General features: G+C 55.3%; 1 protein-coding gene across 2 annotated transcripts in view; it reads right to left on the bottom strand.

The window, feature by feature from the left end:
• Positions 1-2066: 2066 nt before the first annotated feature.
• MYBL2 (MYB proto-oncogene like 2) overlaps positions 2067-18196 on the bottom strand; it is a 28214-nt gene continuing 12084 nt past the window's right edge. For both annotated transcript variants that reach the window (XM_033840953.2, XM_073793014.1), the window contains 8 exons: positions 14886-15173; positions 11745-12164; positions 9543-9682; positions 7967-8066; positions 6072-6185; positions 4641-4745; positions 3197-3343; positions 2067-2604 (listed from right to left, as the gene is read on the bottom strand). In XM_033840953.2, coding sequence (XP_033696844.1) covers positions 2476-2604; positions 3197-3343; positions 4641-4745; positions 6072-6185; positions 7967-8066; positions 9543-9682; positions 11745-12164; positions 14886-15173 — 1443 coding nt within the window. In that variant the 3' untranslated portion in view covers positions 2067-2475. The remainder of the gene's footprint in view (positions 2605-3196; positions 3344-4640; positions 4746-6071; positions 6186-7966; positions 8067-9542; positions 9683-11744; positions 12165-14885; positions 15174-18196) is intronic.

The following is an 18196-nucleotide window of genomic DNA, read 5'->3' as shown; positions in this document are numbered from 1 at the left end:
CGGCGAGTACCCAAAACCTAATTGAAACAAAACATAAACTCAAAATAGGAAAAAAAATAGGAATGCCATACGATCCATCACTCTCACTGCTGGGCGTTTAGATGGGCACCTCGGCTCCTTGCTGGCTATTTCCCTCTTGCTTGTCACTCTGGCCTGGAAAACACCGGGCTCCGGCTGAGCGGGGATAGTCAAGCTCCCCAGGCTGCCGGCCCCGCTGGAGCACTGTGGTCCCCAACCTCATGGTCAAACCACAAGCGGGGCCCTCAGCACCCTTGCGGTGGCACCCAATCCACCCTTCCCAAGTGGGCTCTTCCCTCCCTGTCCACACGGTGGACAGACCTCTCAAACCTGCCTCTTAGCAGACAGCCCAGCCCCCATGCTATTGCTCCTCTGCTGTTTTTTTTCGGAGCCCCTGTTGCCTCTGGTATGTTATATATAGATCTGCCTGCCCTCTCTAGAGTCTAAGCTCCAGCAGAGTAAGGTTGTTTGGGGGTGGAGTCGGGTGGGGTATTTTTCTTTTTTTTTTTGCTCTCGTATCCTCAACACCAGAAAGAACCATGCCTCATCCGAAGCCGGGGGTGGGGGTGGGGAGGCAGTGGTTGGAGGGACCCTGGATGCGTGTTTATTTCAGGCACAAAGCAGAGAACAGCCCCAGGGCAAGCTAACAGGTCTGCAGTGACTGCAGCCACCTTGCTTGGGGGACAGGTAAGAGCCTCAGGGTAAAGCCCCAGTGGGTGGGGAGGACAGTGGGGAGGGCGTCGCTGGGCAGACGCCCCTGGCAGGTTGCAGGCCAGTCCACTGTGAATCACCCCCAGGAGCTTATGATGACCCCGGTGGGGGGAATCCCAAGTGGTCCCCAGGCACGCTGCATCTGGGTCTGACGTGGGTGTTCCACACAGTATGACCTCCTAGAGACAAAGGTACCCCCCTGCCCCCACCCTCACTGCAGGGCAGGTCACCCATCAATGCCAACAGCCCTGTGGGGAGCAGTCAGTGACAGCGCCTGGGTCACCAGAGGAAGGGATTTGGAGGTGGGCAGAGGGGCGGCCAGGCCAAGAAATCAGCAAATGCACAGGGGCGTGAAGCTGGCATGGCCCAGCCATGGGATTGGCTGGAGTGTCCAGCTCAGCCACGTGGGCAGGAAGCAGGTGGGAAAGGTAGAGGCCCGTCACGGGTCTCAAACGGGGACCAGGACGCAGCCAGGCTTGAACCAGGCTTGGCTACGTGTGACCGATGGGGGCTGCCTGGGGAGGGCTCAATGCTGAGTCACAGAACCCTGTGTGCAGCCGACAGGACAGGGCTGTGTCAGTCAGGCAGACTTGAACCCTGGCATCCTAACTCCCAGTCCTCTCTTTAGAGGCTGGGGACCCCAGGCAAGAGGACCTGCCCCCAAGTCTTCCTTGGGAACCAGAGGCACTGAAGCAGGGTGTGGATACCGGGCTGCCCAGACAGATGCCGTCCTGCGGTGAACTGAGACCGCAGCCCCCGGGGATGGTCACATGCCCCATCCGATGGACCCCACTGCTGAAAACATCACTCCCTGATTTAGACCCCTCTAAATCAGACACACGCCCCTCTTCAGTCCCCAGGGACTCTTCCCGGCCACCAGTCAAGTGCCACAGTCTGTGCACTGGGCCATGACCAGGGTCCAGAGCCCAGGCTGGAACTGCTGCCTTGGCCGTGGGAAGTTAGGGCCACCGTGGCCAGAAGGTTCTGCCCAGCTGCCGGTCACTCCTTGTTTACCAGCCTGATCTGGGGGTGGGGCTCATCACAGGCCACTTCAGCCAACCACCACCCACGGCCAGGGCCAACCACTGCCCCACCCCTTCCCCAAGTCCTCAGAGCTCTGAGAAACACCCACTGGGTACAGAGAAAACTGCCTCCAGCACATTGGGTCCCTGGGGGCAACAGAGTCCAGAGACCCAGGCCTGGGCTGTGCAGACAAGGTTGCACTGAGGATGAGGGCCCCGGTCCCCGCATCCCTCAGGGCCCTAAGGACAGTCACCAGGGAAGCACTGTCACCAGGGAACCACAGGCAGGATTCAGGAGGAAGGTGGGGTCCAGAGCACAGGAGAAAAACAACTTTTATTCTTTCAAGAAAATGTAACAACTGGTTGAAGGAAGGAGCACGCTGGCCGCATCCCCTGTCCTAAGCAGGGGTCTGAGATGAGGCCAGGCCTGACCAGGGCTTGGGGGAAGCTAACGGGGCTCCTTGTGGCACCGGGGGGAGGGCTGGGCCAGCTCAGAGGTGGGACTTTGTTCTGTTAGCACCAGGAATCGCCCGCAGCTGCAGCCGGACTCGGAGACAGGACAGTGGGTGGCCCTGCTCTGTCTCCACCTGAGCAGTCTGGGGAGGGGCCGGCGGCAGAAGGCTCCCTGCAGGCGGTCATCTTTGTGTGATTCTCAAATTCACAGCCTAGACTCGGCCCCCCAGCCCCCTGTAAACATGAGAATGGGCTCGTGACTGCCAAGCCCCTAAGACAAGATGAGGGTCCGAGATGTGTGGCTGGGCTTCAGGCGGCCCAGGAGCTGCCGGGCTTTCTCCTGCATGAAGAGCTGGTCCCTGGTCCCCCCGCAGGCCACCACCTTCCAGGCACTGGTCATCTGGGAGGAGGCAAAAGGGTTACCATCCAGGCAGGGGCAGCGTGCTCCCAGGGAAGCCTGGCGACTCTGGTCGGGGAGGGGTGGGGACATTTCTATGACGCTCCCTCCCTCTAGAAGCCACAAGTCTTTCTGTGCTCACTGCACCTTCCTGGTGGACCTGGGGAAGTCACTCCCATCTCTGGGAGTCCTCAGATGTAGAGCAAGGAGGCTAGACCAGGACACAAGCCCCCCCACCCCCACCCCTACTACGTGGCACCAGCCTCCGCATGAGGAAAAGCTACAGCCACGCAGGCTGGTGAGGAGCAGAGAGGGGTTGACCTGTGCAGATGGTGAGAGGAGCAGGCAGGGCACACCTGCCTTCAAGGACAGAAGTCACAGAGACAATGTCTTAATTACGAGTGAGGCCACATCATGAAGCGGGGGTGGGGGGGGGGCCTTAGTGGAGGGCGTGGTCTCTAGTACACAGATTCCCTGAGGGAGTGACGTCTGGACAGAGATGTGAAGCCCAGGTTAATCAGGAAGAGGCAAAGCCTGTGCAAAGGCCCTGAGGTGTGAAGCGCACAGAGCAAGGGTCCAAGGAGGATGCACTCACAGGGGCAGGAGTTAGAAAGTGGCCTCGGGGCTTCTGGGCCGCCGGCTTCTCGGGCTTGGCCTGCAGGAAGCCCTCGTTGAGCAGGCTGCTGTCCTCTCTGCTGCCCGACGGGGTGAGGCCAGAGGAGCCTGGTGGGATGTTGGTTGGCTGAAACCAAAACCAAATCGAAGGCTCAACGTTTTGCCATGAGCTCTTTGTGGGAAGGAGAAAACAAAACAGCAGGCACATTCCAGCACCACCACCTCTGCTGGGATCTTGGGCAGGATATTCCTTCTCTAAGCCTCAGTTTCCTCTTCCAGGTGGGAATTCATTTAAAGATTCAGTAGGAAAACAGCTGTAAAGTACCTGTTTCAGAGCCTGGCACCTAGTAAACGCCCAATAATGCTGGTGCCTTTCTACATGAATCTGGTTCCTCCCCGTCCCAGGTGGAGACGAAGATGCTCCAGCTTCTCCTGGGACCAGAAACACCCAGAGGTGCCGGCGTCGACTGGAACTCACTGGGAGCTGCACAAAGCACCCCAGGACTCCCGGACCGGCCTTTACCCTCCTAACAGCCTACTGGGCTCAGTGCCCTCATTACAGGCAAGAACCTGAGGCTCAGGGACCTAAGAGATGCCAGAGACCAGAGCCCGGTGTCAGGACTCACCCTAGGCCTCCCACTCCACCTCCTCTGCTCTTAACCACTTGCCCTAACTTTTTCTCTTTCTGCTAATTATTCTACTTGCCCAAGGTGATGCTGGCTGGTCTGGCTGGCAGGCACTGAGTCCCCAGCCTGGTGGGGATGCCTGGCCAAAGGGAGGTTTGTCTGCACGGGCTACGAGAGCAGCAGGCGCACCTGCAGGAGCTGGTCAGGCAATGCTGTCTCATGAGCTCTGCCACAGCCCTCACTGTCTGCTACCAGTGGGAGACGGGCTCACCCCACTGTCTGCTGCAAGGGATCACTAGCATGGCATGGTTTCTGGGGCCCAGGCTCTGTGTAGGCAGCAGCCCCCTTGCTGGAGGTTGGCCTGGGAACTGGGAAGCACCCATGCCAGAGCTGAGGTGCCCCAATCCCCTGGCTATGCCCTGAGGCACGTCACCAACCCTCTCCTGGGTCACCCTCGGCAGCAGAACGCAAGGGAAGGCGCTGGGGACTCAGAAACCACGGCTGTCAAACGGGTTCTAGCAAAGCAACTCTTGCCAAACAAACCTTTCTGTGAAAGACACAAGCAGGGCTGTCTGGACTGAAGCCAGGGGGGTGGTGCCCAGCTGCCCCCTCCCTGCTGAGCCCGGCACGTGGAAGCCCAGCCTGAGAATCACCGGACTCCACCTCCAGGGTCCTCTCCAGGCTAAAGGGCTCAAGAGGCGAAGGCCCCCAGGAAGACTCTGTCCCCCCAGCCTCCTGCAGCTCGGGTGGGGAGGAGCAGGTGGCCTCACAGGATGGCTTCTCTCCCAGACCCCTTACCAAAGGCAGAGCCTTGGGCAGTGTGGACATCATCAGCTTCACGTCCTCATCCACAATGTCGAGGGCCAGGGACTTGCGGACTTTCTTGATGGGGCTTCGCCGCAGCTGGGGGAGGAGGAGGTGCTTAGGGCAGGCGTTTGGATTCCCCTGGGTCACCACCAGCACCTGATGACGCCTGCCCCAGCTGCCCTGGTCACAGAACCAGGCCCTGGTGCAGGGAAGTCCTCGAGCATGCCCGGCTGGCGAGGATTTTCTGGGGGCCGGGGGGGGGGGAGCGGGACACTTTGGCCCTGCTGCAGACTCTGCCCACAGAGCAGACTGCCCGGCCAGATGCTCAGTGTTGGTACTGAGGACACCAACGCCACCCTCCACCCAACCTCATCCCCAAAGGGACCAAGTGCAGCCCCCAAGTCTCTACTGCACGAAACGCTCCCCTAAACAGCCAAGTTACAGCTAAAACACCTACCTGCCGGTGAGTGACACGGAGATGTGGGACCCCACAGGACACAGGCTGTTAAAGGAATGCTCAGCCCCACCCCCGCACTTCCTATAAGCAGGCCAGGGGTCAGCTCCAATGCCAGGGAGGGGCTCTGAGACTAGTACTCACCCCCCAACCCAGTACTGTGCCCCAAACAGGTGCCACCGCGGCTCAGAACCACCTTCGGACACAGAGAGGCCACGGAGGGTCCCGGCCATGCTCTACGTACACGCCCAGGGACGCAGCCCAGTGGGTCCCTCCCAGCCTGGCCACCCACGTTCCCACCCACCCTCTACCCCGGCACACTCCCGTCTTCCCTGCCCCCAGGAGGGCACCTGGGGAGAAAGGGGCACAAAGACACACCCTCCACCCCGGCACACTCCCGTCTTCCCTGCCCCCAGGAGGGCACAAAAAGGGGCACAAAGACAGAGGGGACATGGAGCCACCTGCTGCTGGGAAACCCCATGTGCCCGGCGGCGGGAGAGCTTGTCCAGTACGGCCCAGCCCTGCCCAGAGCAGCTCCCCACCTCACCGGAGCCCGCTGTCCCCCACCTGCTCATGCAGCCAGGACACCTGGCTGGCTCCATACCAAGGATTTCCCTTGAGATCCTCTTTGTGCCCTTTCTACCCCCGTAACACTGTATGTATTGAGGCACTAGGGTGTTTGCCGTTTCCACCCATTGCACTCCTGGAGGGAGCGACCACTCTGGGTCTTGCTTACTGTTCTGACGACCACCCCCAGCCCAGAGCCCGCTTCAGAGGGGTCCAAACAGTGCTGAATAAGTGAGGCACCAGTTCAAAGGGGAAGAGGGAAGGGTCCCAGGCACCAAGGCCTTACGTTGGTTGGTTTCACGGACAACCACTCTGCAGGAACAAAGGGCCGGGGCCACAGTTCCACTTCCCCTGGTGCCTTATGTCTACCAGACCCGCTCCCCGCTCGGCCAGCCACTCACCCCAGCCTTCCTCTTCTGCTTCTCGGGCCTCACTTCATCCTCAATGATGAGCTCGATGCCGGCCTCAGAGCGCAGCACCTCCTTCAAGTCCTCCTCCAGGTGCGGGGTCTGGGGCTACAGGCAGGGATGTGAGTGAGGCCCTGCACCCAGACCGTAGGACACAGGCAGAGCCTGCTCACGGGAGCGGCGGGGCAGACCCAGGCAAAGCAGGGAGGAGGCCCAGTGCCGGGACACTGGCCTCACACACAGTATTCACGGCCACTAACTGTCCTGCCTGGGACACTGGCCTCTGCTCACCGAGAGCCGCACAGCCCGGACTGTCCCCACTTGACCACAGCCAACCTCACACAACCCGGGGAAATAGCTGTCTACCTCTTCCACGAGGTAGAAATGGAGGCTCAGAGAGGGCGAGACCCCAGCCCAAGGCCACACAGCTGTGAGGTTAGAACCTGGATGCACTCAAAACCCTAACTCCTTCACCCCTCAGTCCCACAGTAATGGGGACATTGATTCCATTTCCCTTTCTCGGGCCTGGGGGCTCAGGCGGCAGAGACCAGGGGAGGGAGAGAGCTACTGAGCAGCAGGTGTAGGGTACAGTAACACCCGAGAAGTCACTCTAAAAGCCCCCATGTGGGCTTCCCTGGTGGCGCAGTGGTTAAGAATCCGCCTGCCAATGAAGGTGACACGGGTTCGAGCCCTGGGTCTGGGACGATCCCACATGCCGCAGAGCAACTAAGCCCGGGCGCCACAACTACTGAGCATGCGAGCCACAACTACTGAGCCCACGTGCTGCAACTACTGAAGTCCATGCGCCTAGAACCCGCGCTCCACAAGAGAAGCCACCGCAATGAGAAGCCTGTGCACAGCAACAAAGAGTAGCTCCCGCTCACCACAACTAGAGAAAGCCCGCGCACAGCCTCGAAGACCCAACGCAGCCAAAAATAAAGAAATCAATAAATTTATTTAAAAAATAATAATAAAAGCCCCCATGTACTTGAACTATCGCTGCCAAGGGCAGATTCACCCTCCAGCTGTGCCTGGAGAGCACGCAGACCTCTTAGTATCCGGGAGCCGAACCCCACTCAGACAGGAAAGGGCAGTGCTGACTGGGGCCTGGCCTGGGGCCTGTGCAACTCCACCAGCTGCATCCCAGCATGGGGAGACCACGGCTCCACCACCCAGACCCCACGTGGTGAGCACGGAGGGGAGCTCGCTGCAGGCTTTGTCCACAGGAAATGCTTCTCCACAACCTGCCTTTCTCCCACCTTCAGCTGGTTTCTAAGACACAGCCTATTTCGGAAAACCCGGGGTGCCAGCTCTCTCTTTTGCCCTTGGGGAAAGCAGGACCGTCCCGCAAACCAGGAAGAGTCAGGGGAGAAGGGCCGTTCTCACACTGCTGGGGAATCACGCCAGGAGGTGTCTCCTCACTGGCGAGCCATCTCCAGCCCACCTGAGTGCTTTCCCGTGTTTTGCAAAGGACGGGCAGTTGGTCAAAAGGCTTCGGTTTGAGGAGCAATTCGACACTTTCCTGAACCAGCCCCAGCGCCCGAGCAGGTCCTTCTCCGTCCCAACTCCTGCCCATGTTCCACTTGGCATGGCCATGTGCTGAGTATTTAGTCATTTATGCACTTACATGCTGAATGCCAGCTTCCACCACCCCAAACTCCCAGCTTCACCAGGACGCCACCGTGGCTCCAGCACCCAGCACCGCCTGGCACGTGGCAGCTGCTCGAGAGAGGTCTGATGAACTGGTAACTCCACCCCGGGGGCCCCATTTGCAAAACTAGGGTATCTGCAACTTCTCAAGGCTGTTGGGAGAATCTAATGAGATCTCAGAGGGACGGGGCCCTGTGAACTGTAAATGGCTGGAGGACCAGCCCGGCCGTACCACGTACCAGGGGCTTTAGTGGTCCGTACTTCTCCAGGGCGTTCTTGAACGGGGTCGGTGTGTGAGGAGTGCTGTCCCTGGAGTACTTCTGATCTGGGGTTACAAACCTGCCGGGGACAGAGGAGGTGGCTTCACGACGGGGCTGGGGGCAGACACCAGCTGCTCTGCTGCAGGCTGCCCGTGAGTCCCACACCGCCCTCCACCAGACCTCTGCCTCAGCAGCAGGGAGGCCACCCCCGGACACAGTCTCTTCCCATCACACTTGCCCACACACCCACCTCCCCACCCCCGAAGGGAGTTACGGGGGCTGAGAGGAAGGGCTATCCTCAGAAACGGGAAAGGGTCTGAGAGGGTCCAGCACACCCGAAAGGCTGGAAGAACGACTGAGAAGGCTGCTGTCACTAGGATGCTCCATAAAACAAGGCCGGCCTGTGGCCACACTGCAGAACCAGCGAGAGAAGGGGGAGGCGAGGAAGGTGGGGATCCAGGAAGACCGCATCCCTCTCCAACCTCTCTCCGGAGAAGCAGCGACTCCTTTTGTGGTTCCAGCTGTCTGTTTAAGAACTTCAAGTCCAGGATTTTGGCTTGAATAGAGAATCATTTCTCATGAAACGTTATCTAAGTATCAATTCTTTTTCTTGCTTCCAGCATAAGTTTAAGAGCTTAGATTCGAAGTCCAGGATTTCGGCTTGAAAGGAGAATCATTTCTCATGAAGCCTACTTATGTTAAATGTTAGATCAACTCTTGAGAGACTGACTTCTGACCAAGCGATTCATACATCTTTTCTGAAATTACGTATCATTACAAGAACTAAAACTCCTGAACTGATTCCTGAATTACAACTTAACTGCTGAAACATAAATAGCAATGCTTCTTCCCCGGCACGTGTAACAAGCAGAAGACCAGTTAGGTAACTCTCTCTACCTGGAATTCAAGAGTCACGATGACACAAGGGAGGAAACTTATTGTGAGAGCACCTCCACAGAAGCAGGTAAGCAACCTGTACAGGCTGGAGGTGAAACGCTGTGCTTCACACACACGGGAGGCGGGGCACGGCCGTCTCCCCTGACTAAGCACCAGAGAGACGAGAGAACCGGGGGCCCTTCTGTCCTCCACGCAGGGCTACTCAAACACAGCGGATCTGCACTTGAAACTTATAAAGGATGCAGAGATTAAATTTTTCGTGGCAGTGTGGACTCTCTCCATTTCTGAGATTAGAAAACCAGCAAGTTAAAAAATAAAAAACGGGGAATTCCCTAGTGGTCCAGTGGTTAGAATTCCGTGTGCTTTCACTGCCGAGGGCGCAGGTTCAATCCCTGGTCAGGGAACTAAGATTCCTCAAGCCATGCGGCGCGGCCAAAAAAAAGAAAAAAAAAAAGAAAGAATTAGAACAGAGGTGAAGCAGCAGACTACCCTGACGGAAGTGAAGAGGTGTGGTGACCAGGAGGAGGCGGCCTTCCTGTAACAGAGTCTCAGGCGGTTTTCCAAGGGGTCCCTCCCCCAGAGAACCTCCTGCGCCAGGCCGGCCACTGCTTGGGGAGGGGCAGGCCCAGTGCAGGTGGGGCGGGGGCACAGCACTCACGCAGCGTGTTTCTGGTGCAGGGGCGTCTTATCCCGGTGCAGTGGCGTGGTGACCACCACCTTCTGGCTGCACACGGGGGTGGACGTCAGCGAGGGGCCCTCCAGCTCTAGTGTGTCCTGTTTGTTCCAGAAGTTCAGGAACTGCCAGGAAGACAAAGGAAACAAGACAAGGTGATGACCTCAGAGCCCACCGGCAGGCGCCAGAAAGCAGAGGCCAGGACAGATGGGCAGGGACCCACTGAGCAGGTCCATGTAGACCCCAGGCTGGGCATCACCCAATCCTCGCTTTGCCAGGATGATGGGAGGTCCATCTCCCACCCCCCAACGTGCTGCTGACGGTGTACTTAAGGCAAAGGAAGCTGACCGAGAGCAGCTCCTTTTCAGAAAAGAAAGTAGCTCTTAAATGATCTGCGACAGGCGGGTCAGTGATGATGGAGATGGTGACATCAACACTTAGACACACCCTCTCACACCAGAGCTGAGCACTGCACACTGAGAATTTCACATAGTTTTCACAGATCCTCTGAAATGTAAAGATCACGATCCCCCTTTACAGATAAGAGAGGTTTGGATTCTTGCGCTGAGTGCTAGAGGTAGGGGCGGGACTCAAACCCAGATCTGAAGCACCACCCTCTCCCCTCTGCCCTGAAGGTGCCCTTGGCAGCTCAGGGCCACCTGCAGCCCTCAGGCCCACTGCCCTCTGCAGGGTCCCTGGGCAGGGCAGCTGCACCCCGTCACCCTGGGCTGCTCTCTGGGCAGCTCCAGCCCTGCTGTCTTCCTTCTCCAGCCAGCAGCCCTCACGGGGGGCCTGCTATGGGCGAAACTGTGTTCTCCCCAAATTCACACGTTTACACCGTAACTCCCAGTACCTCAGACTGATTGTATTTGGAGATGGGCCTTTAAAGAGGTGATTATGGTAAAATGAGGCCACATGGGTGTGCCCTGATCCAATAAGACTGGTGTCCTTAGAAGAAGTTTACAAAAGAAGAAGAGATTATAAGAGAAAAGAGATTAGGACACAGACACTGAAGGAAGACCACCTGAAGACACAGAGAGGAGATTACCACCTAGAAGCCAGAGACCTCAGAAGAAACCAATCCTGCTCACACCCTCTCGGACTTCTAGACTCCAGAACTAAGAAAATGAGTCCGTTGTTCCACTCCCTCTGTGTGCAGTTCTTTGTCACGGCAGCCCAAGTGAACTAACACAGGGCACCTTGCAGAACCACCAGACATCCCGATACAAAGGCCTGGCCTCAGTCCTTCTACAGCAGAGACGGTGGCCTCTGGAAACATGCCACCACTGGGCCTCATTCTCTCACGTCCCCACAGGAGGGAGGAGACCCTTGAGACCCAAAGCCGCTGCCCCCCCCTTGCCCCACCCCTCCAGTCTATCCCCCACCCACAGCCCCCAGCGCAGTGCATACCCCCTAGCTGTACCCAGGACTCTCCGAGGCCCCAGCCCCCATCCCTCAACCCTCCTCCTGTCCCCATCAGTCCTCCTGCCCCCCGTCCGTGAGCCCTAGCTCTGGACTTCACACCACACTCTGCTCTCCCCTTGACTCCAAGCCTTTATTCAAGCCGATCAATCGGTCAGCAACCCCCACCTGGGACACCACTCTGAGTGCCTCCCTCACCACTAGGAAAGACAGGGCCCCCAGGCTCCCCCCAGCACTGTGTCTATTACAAACAGAGCCTGGGAAGCAGTACTCAACACAACAAGCCCTCAGCGACTCAATAACTGCTCCTCCCACAGCCCTTTCCTCAGGACATGGTGACCACCAAGTCCCCCACCCCAGCCATCCTCTCATGGGCAGGGCTGTCATCAGCCCCTTCGCTCCCCAGGGCTGGCAAACCTGCTATAAAATCGGTGCTCAGTAAACTCACTCTTAACACACACCGAGTCCTCTTCCCTTCTCGGCCCTTTTATCACCCTCTGCCCCCAGCTCCAGCAATCCCCCTGCTCATAGAAGCCCTGGCTGACACCCTTCCCCGACTAGATGCACCCGAAGTACCAGAAGCCGCCTTTTTTACTCCATTCAGCACGTTTATTTGGGTGCTTTTTTATTAACTGGTCTTCCCATCAGCACGGACGCTTCATGAGGGCAGGGCCAGGCCCGTTTCTGCCCTCCAGGGTCCCCAGCACTGGGCACAGGGGGGCTGTCACCCGCACCCAGAGAACAGTCGGGGTGGGGTCCACGCACCTGGGAGGGCGAGAAGGGCAGGGTCTTGACGGGCGTGCTCTTCGGGGTGAGGCTGTTGCAGGAGTCCAGGAAGGACAGGCTGGCGCTGTTCTCCGTGACAGGTGACAGGGCGACTCGCCTCTTCTTCTGCCGCTTGAGCACCGAGGGCGGCGTGCTGATGCCCGAGCCCCCCACGTCAGTGCTGGGGGAGATGGGGATCAGCTCGCCCCGGCTGCTCCGGCTCAGGTCCGAGATGGTGTGGCCATCCAGGCGGTACTCGGTCACGCTGGGCACAGCGGCGGCAGGCTGGCGGGGTGGCGGGGCCTGCTGCTGCTGCTGCTGCGATGGGTGGGGCTGCACCGGACTGCCGCCAATGCTGCCCTCTGCGGACGGCTCCTCGGGGAGGTCAAACTTACTCAGGTCACACCAGGCATCGGGGTCCTGCCCAGAGAGGGGGTTTAGGAATAACTGCAACGGCTCTGCTTCTGTACCGGTTCATATACCACAGGGCTCATTCGTTAAAGGAAAATACACAAGCATCAAGCATGAGCCTACAGGGACTTCCCTGGTGGTCCAGTGGTTAAGACTCCACGCTTCCACTGCATGGGGCACGGGTTCGTTCCCCGGTCAGGGAACTAAGATCCCGCAAGCCGCCAAAAAAAAAAAAAAAAAAAGGATGATCCCACAGCCCAGAAACCATCACCCTTAACATTGGCCTGCCTTTCCTCAGATCCTTCTTTGTATCTGTATTTGGAAACATAACCGAAGTCACATCGTGCCCGTGGCTGCTTGCTGTTACTTACAAAAATGTTCTGTGCGTTTTTAAGATATACAAAAAGCACAAAGAAAACTCACATACCCATCAATAAGCCTAAGAAATAAAACCTTGTCACTAAAGCGCCAGGTCCACCTGGCACACCCTCTGCCCGCATGCAGGATATCACGGCCTGAATTTACCATCTTTATGCGTTTGTTCATCAATTACCACTTACATGTGTCCCTAAATATTTAGTATTTTCAATGTTTCTAACTTTAGTACAAATCATTTCTAGTTAACTTCTTTTTTCCCTTTAAAGTTTCGGTAAAGCTGGAATAATGATTGCACCTCATTCTATTACCTATGAGTTTAATATTTACTATCAATATTAGTTGTTATTATAGTGAAAAAAGGTCAACTTTTAACAATTTTAAGGGCTGTAAAATGTACCATCATTTGGACATGTTACATAATTGTCCCCTTTCTATAGGACATTAGGTTTTCCCCCCTAATTCTTAAAAATTAAAAATAGCATCTTTATGAACATCTTGGATGTAAATCTTCTCCTGCGTTTGTAGCTATTTCCTTAACAGAGAACTGGAAGTGAGGCTTTGGGCCCAAGGCCGTGAGCAGGTTGAAGGGTCTTGATTTGCCAGCCACGTACCCAGAGCGCACCACTGGGCTCCATGACCCTGTCAATCGCAGCGCCTCCTTGGGTGCTTCACCTACACTGTTTCCAACCCCACAGCCACCCTGCTAGAGAAGCATTACTTTCCCTTCTCATACTGAGGAAGCCAGGTCAGAGAGGGTGTGATCGCCCTGAAGTCACTAAGTTTCCAAGAGCAATTCTAAGAGGCATGCCCACGTCTTTCTGCCCTTGCCCAGTAAACTACAACCCAGCCCAAAGGCTTCTGGATACAGAAGTTTCCACTGGTCCCTGGAGGTCTGGCCCTGAATGGACCAAGACCCTAGTGGTGATTTCTATTTCTGGTCCTTGGAGCTCAAAGAAGCCTGGCAAGTTCACTGCTAAGGGTGGAGGCCGGCTCAGAGCTGTGCCGTCTCCAGGCATTCCTCCCAGCAGCCAACCCCAACCTCGGAGAGGCCCGGAATGGATGGCATCTAACAGACCAGAGCACATGCTACAAGGACTGCCCGGAGAGACAGACGGCAGTGTTTCTGCAACTACTATCGCTCCCCATCAGTCGCTGAAGGTCATCGTGGAGAGCTCAAGCTCGGCACTCGCCAGCTGTGTGACACTGGACAAGCCTCCTAACCTCTCTGAGCTTGAGCTGAGTCCACCACCCACTCCACCGGCACCAGCAGTGCAGAGTGGGCCCACTCTCATCTCAACCCTTCCTCAGAGCCCAAAGGAGTGACAGCCCACGGTGGCCCCGGAGCTATTTGCTGAACAGACTGACACACGCATCGCTACCCTGAAATCCCTTGTAGTGAAGGGGACACCACAGTCCCAGCCACTAGGGGCAAGAGGTGAGACCCAGAGCCAGAGGGTCTGAGCAGACAGCCCACCTGAGACCCACCCCACCATCCAAACGCTCACTGGGCAGGACAGTGGAGCACAGCATGATGGTTAAGACCTTACTTGCTGTGTGACCTTTGACCTTTGGGTACACTTACTTGATCTCTCTGAGCCTCAGTCTCATCTGCAAAACACAGAAAGGACACCCCTCACAGGATACCGTGTGGACTATGTGTTAAACCCACAGCCTGGTATTTAGCAAATGCTCAATAAACAACATCAATATTCTCAGCCAATAGGAGGAAGCCCAAGTGGGAAGGTGAGTATGGGCGCTGCCCACTGAACCCCTCTACCCCTGGTCGCTGGCCTCTTGCCCACCACCTCCTAAAACCCACTTCACACCACAGGCCTGGCTGATGGACCTGGGAGGTCCCGCCTTGGTCACACCCCGCACCGGGGTGCCTTCCCCAAAGGGGCACAGTCCACAGGCAGCGCGGCCCCAGGGGCAGCTGTACCTGAGCAATCAGGACCCGCTCACCACTGCAGCCCCAAACCCTGGCCCTTCCCAGGGGCCTCTCCAGGGACACCCAACCACCTGTGCTGCCACAAACACCAGTGCCCACCCGGGCTGTGTTACCGCTTCAAACACCCTCCCCTTCAGCCCTGAGGACTCTGTCGTACGGCTTCCACCGCGAGCCCTCCCAGCCCACCCTGCGCTGTACAGGTGAGGCAGGAGCTCCCCGAGGGCAGGCGCTGCACAGCCACTATCTTGGCATCACCAGGCCCTGGTGCTGAGCTGGGCACTCGGCACCAGCTGAGCCACATCAGCGAGACAACGAACGGACGGAAGGACGGACGCCTACGGAGAGAAAGTGCTCCCTGCTGGGGGTGCTCGGGGCCCACTGTGAAGCGCCGTGACCAACATTACCGACTCGATCAAGTCCAGGGCTTCAGAGAGGCTGGAGCCCACGGCAGGGATGAGGAGGTTTGCGGCCTCCACCACCCACTTGTAGGGCAGGCTGGTTTCCGGCGAGGAGCCCTCCTGGTCTTCACGCTTGGGGAAGTCCTCCAGCGGCTCTGGCGTCTGCACTCCATCCAGCTCTGTGGGGACGGGCTCCTGCTCCTGGGAGGGGGCAGCCGCCGTGGCCTCCTCCTCACTGCTCTCCTCTTCCTTCAGGGCAGGGAACGCCGGGGGCCAGCCGGTCACGAGACTTCCCTGGTGGGCACAGGGCACGCGGTTTGGATTTTTCGTTATGAGATATAAACTATGCCGTATTCCAGCTAACAGTGCACAACCCGAATCTAATAATAAGGAAACACAAGTGAACCCAAACTGAGAGACAGTCTATAACATAACTAGCCCTACCTTATGCTTCAAAAACATCAGTATCGTGAAAGGCTCGGAAAGGCTGATGAACTATCCCAGATAAAATTAGACGAAAGACATATGACAACGAAGCAGTGTCTAAACCTGGACTGGATCATGGGCAGGAAAAAGTGGAATCTAGACGGTAGGTTAGTCAAAAGTCCCCGCACCAATGTTAAATTCCAAGTGCGTACTGTTGTCACACAGGTGAATGTCCTTATTTTGAGGAACACACACTCAAGTATTAAGAAATAAAAGGCACAATGTATGGAATCAACTCTCAAATAACTCAGGTTAAAAAAATATGCATATTGGAACTTCCCTGGTGGTCCGACGGCTAAGACTCCAGGCTTTCGCTGCAGGGGGCCTGGATCCGCATGCCACAGCCATTAAGTAAATGATTAACTACAGGGTCTTTAAAAAAAATAAATGTACATAGAGAAAGATAAAGCAAATCTGACAAATGTTAATGAACCCAGTAAAGGATACAGGCGAGCAGTTTTCTTGCAACTTTTCTGTATACTTAATATTATTTCAAAATGAAAGTTTGAAAAAGGAGTGGAGACTAATTTTTTTTTTTTGAGACTGACTTTGTGACAGGAAAGAAAGAAAGAAAAAGAGGTAGATCGTTAGGGCAATCGCTCTCCTGGCAGAACCTCCGAAACAAGCTTGACTCGTTGACCTGACGGCCCCTGAGGAGCCTTGCAAACAGCACAAGTGATTAACAGAGGCCTGGTCGAGCGCGAGAAGCGGTCCAGTGTTAACGGGGTGGGGGGGAACGTGGTCTCTGGATGCAGACAGAGCTCTGCCATTTCCCTGCTCCGGCAAGCCTGTGATGAGGGTCAGTGTCCTCGCCTATAAAATGAGGACACTGAGGCTTACTGAGCAGGGAGGGCGCACAGATCAACAACTGTGTGGAAACCTTTCAACCTAATTAGTAGTTACCGCTGCCACTGCTGTCAAGTGAACAGAATGGAAATGGTTTGTGATATAAGCAAAGGAAGAAAAGGAGATAAGAGCAGATTGGATTAAAACCTTATAACTGCTATAACTGGAGGGGAAGAATGCTATGAATACTATTTAAAAGCTACCAACATGTGATTCCCACTTCAGAAAACAGCCACTTTGGAAAAAGTGTGGCAATTTCTAATCAAGTTCAGTACTTATCATTTATAATTGCAAGCACTGACTAGTGAGGCAGTCCCATACACACAGAACAGGTGGACCTTTTCTGGCAGGCAATCTAGCAAAATGTATTAACATCTATTTTGTCTTTGTTTTTTGGGGGGCGGGGGGGCCATGCCACACGGCATGGGGGATCTTAGTGCCCTGATCAGGGAATCAAACCCAGGCCCCCTGCACTGGAAGCAGGAATCTTAACCACTGGCCCACCAGGGAAGTCCCTTATCGTTTTTAAAGAATGTATCTATCTACCTCTAGGAATTTCCCAAGAGACAACCGAGCAGAGATTTAGCTACGAGGACAACATTAAAGTTTTGTTTCTAACAACAAAAAGTCAGGTGAACCTTAATTAAAGAAATTACCAGCACAATAGAACCATTAAAATGACAGTGGAGAGGAGTGGGTGAGGCTGAAACCCACACTGTAACCTGACCTGTGTGCTCAGGATCAAGGTCTGGAGCTCCCCCTGGCCCAGCAGGGCCAGCCTCCCAGACACAAAGCGCCAGGGGGGTGAAAACAGAGTCTAGGAAATGACTTTCAGCCAAGGAGGATTTTCAGAGACTACTGTCCACTCTGCCCTATCCTGAAAGACGACTTCTCCGTGTCTGCTGACGCACATTGTTTCTCTCTGGGGCACCGATGCTTTTTATTTAATCAGAAGTAAAAGCCTGGAAAACATATTACTTAGGCATACAAGAAACTGAGAAGTGAATTCCTCTGGTTAGGGGACCCATGGGGAATCCAGACAGGAGGGAGAAGTCCTTTTACGTTTCACTTTACAGCTTTTTCAACTGTTACCGCATAGATGCTCTCATATCTGGGAAGCAAGGAATAGTCTCTGAAGCTGAAAAATCCGGAAAGAGAGGCAAAAACATGATATAACGCTCCAGCAGGGTGTTGCAGAAGAACTGGAGCAGTGAACAGTTATAATCTGGCCAGCAGGAAAAGGAAAGGTGGAGCATTAAAAAGAACTATTCAATAGTTCACGATTACAGAAAAGATTGGAAAACAGTGTAGAGGAAGCGTGTCACCTGCCATGTACCCAGCAACGGCCCATCTTCATACTCTGACACATGTGCTTCAAATCTTTGTTTTTTAAGAATAAATCATATGAGATAGTTGAAAAATAACCAAAAACACCTGAAACTACTATAATATTGTAAATCAACTATACTTCCATTTTAAAACTAGTATGCTCTGGAGTGTAGGATGGGAGATGTTAACAATTGTAAATGTAACACCATATGACTTCATTTGTGTGACTTTCTAGAAAATTAGAGAGACAGAAAACAGATGAAGGGTGCCAGGGACTAAGGATGGGGGAAGGGCTGAAAGAATATGGGGGGTGATGGAGAGGTTGTGTGTTGACTATGGTGGTGGCCACAGGACTGTTTAAAGCTGTCATGACTCAGACCTGCACATGAAACACAGTGAATTTTACTGTATGTGCTTGTACCTCAACAAATCTGATTTTTTTTAGAATTGCAAATGTGCTTTTAGTATGAAAAGGCTGGAAAGAGCAACGGGTAGGAAGGAAGCTGTTGAGGACAGGAGGAGGCTGAGGACCTCCCCACCTGACCCTTCTTCACCTGGCGTCAGCTCTGGCATCCTGCATCTGTGGACAGATGAGCACCAAGCATGGGCACAGGTGACACAAGGAAAGGCCCTCATGAGAGATGTGAGGCCACAGT

The sequence above is a fragment of the Tursiops truncatus genome, chromosome 15 (genome assembly GCF_011762595.2).
Source record: "Tursiops truncatus isolate mTurTru1 chromosome 15, mTurTru1.mat.Y, whole genome shotgun sequence".
NCBI classification, from domain to species: domain Eukaryota; kingdom Metazoa; phylum Chordata; class Mammalia; order Artiodactyla; family Delphinidae; genus Tursiops; species Tursiops truncatus.
Note: the sequence above shows the minus strand (reverse complement) of the source record. Positions and strands in the feature narration are given on the sequence as shown.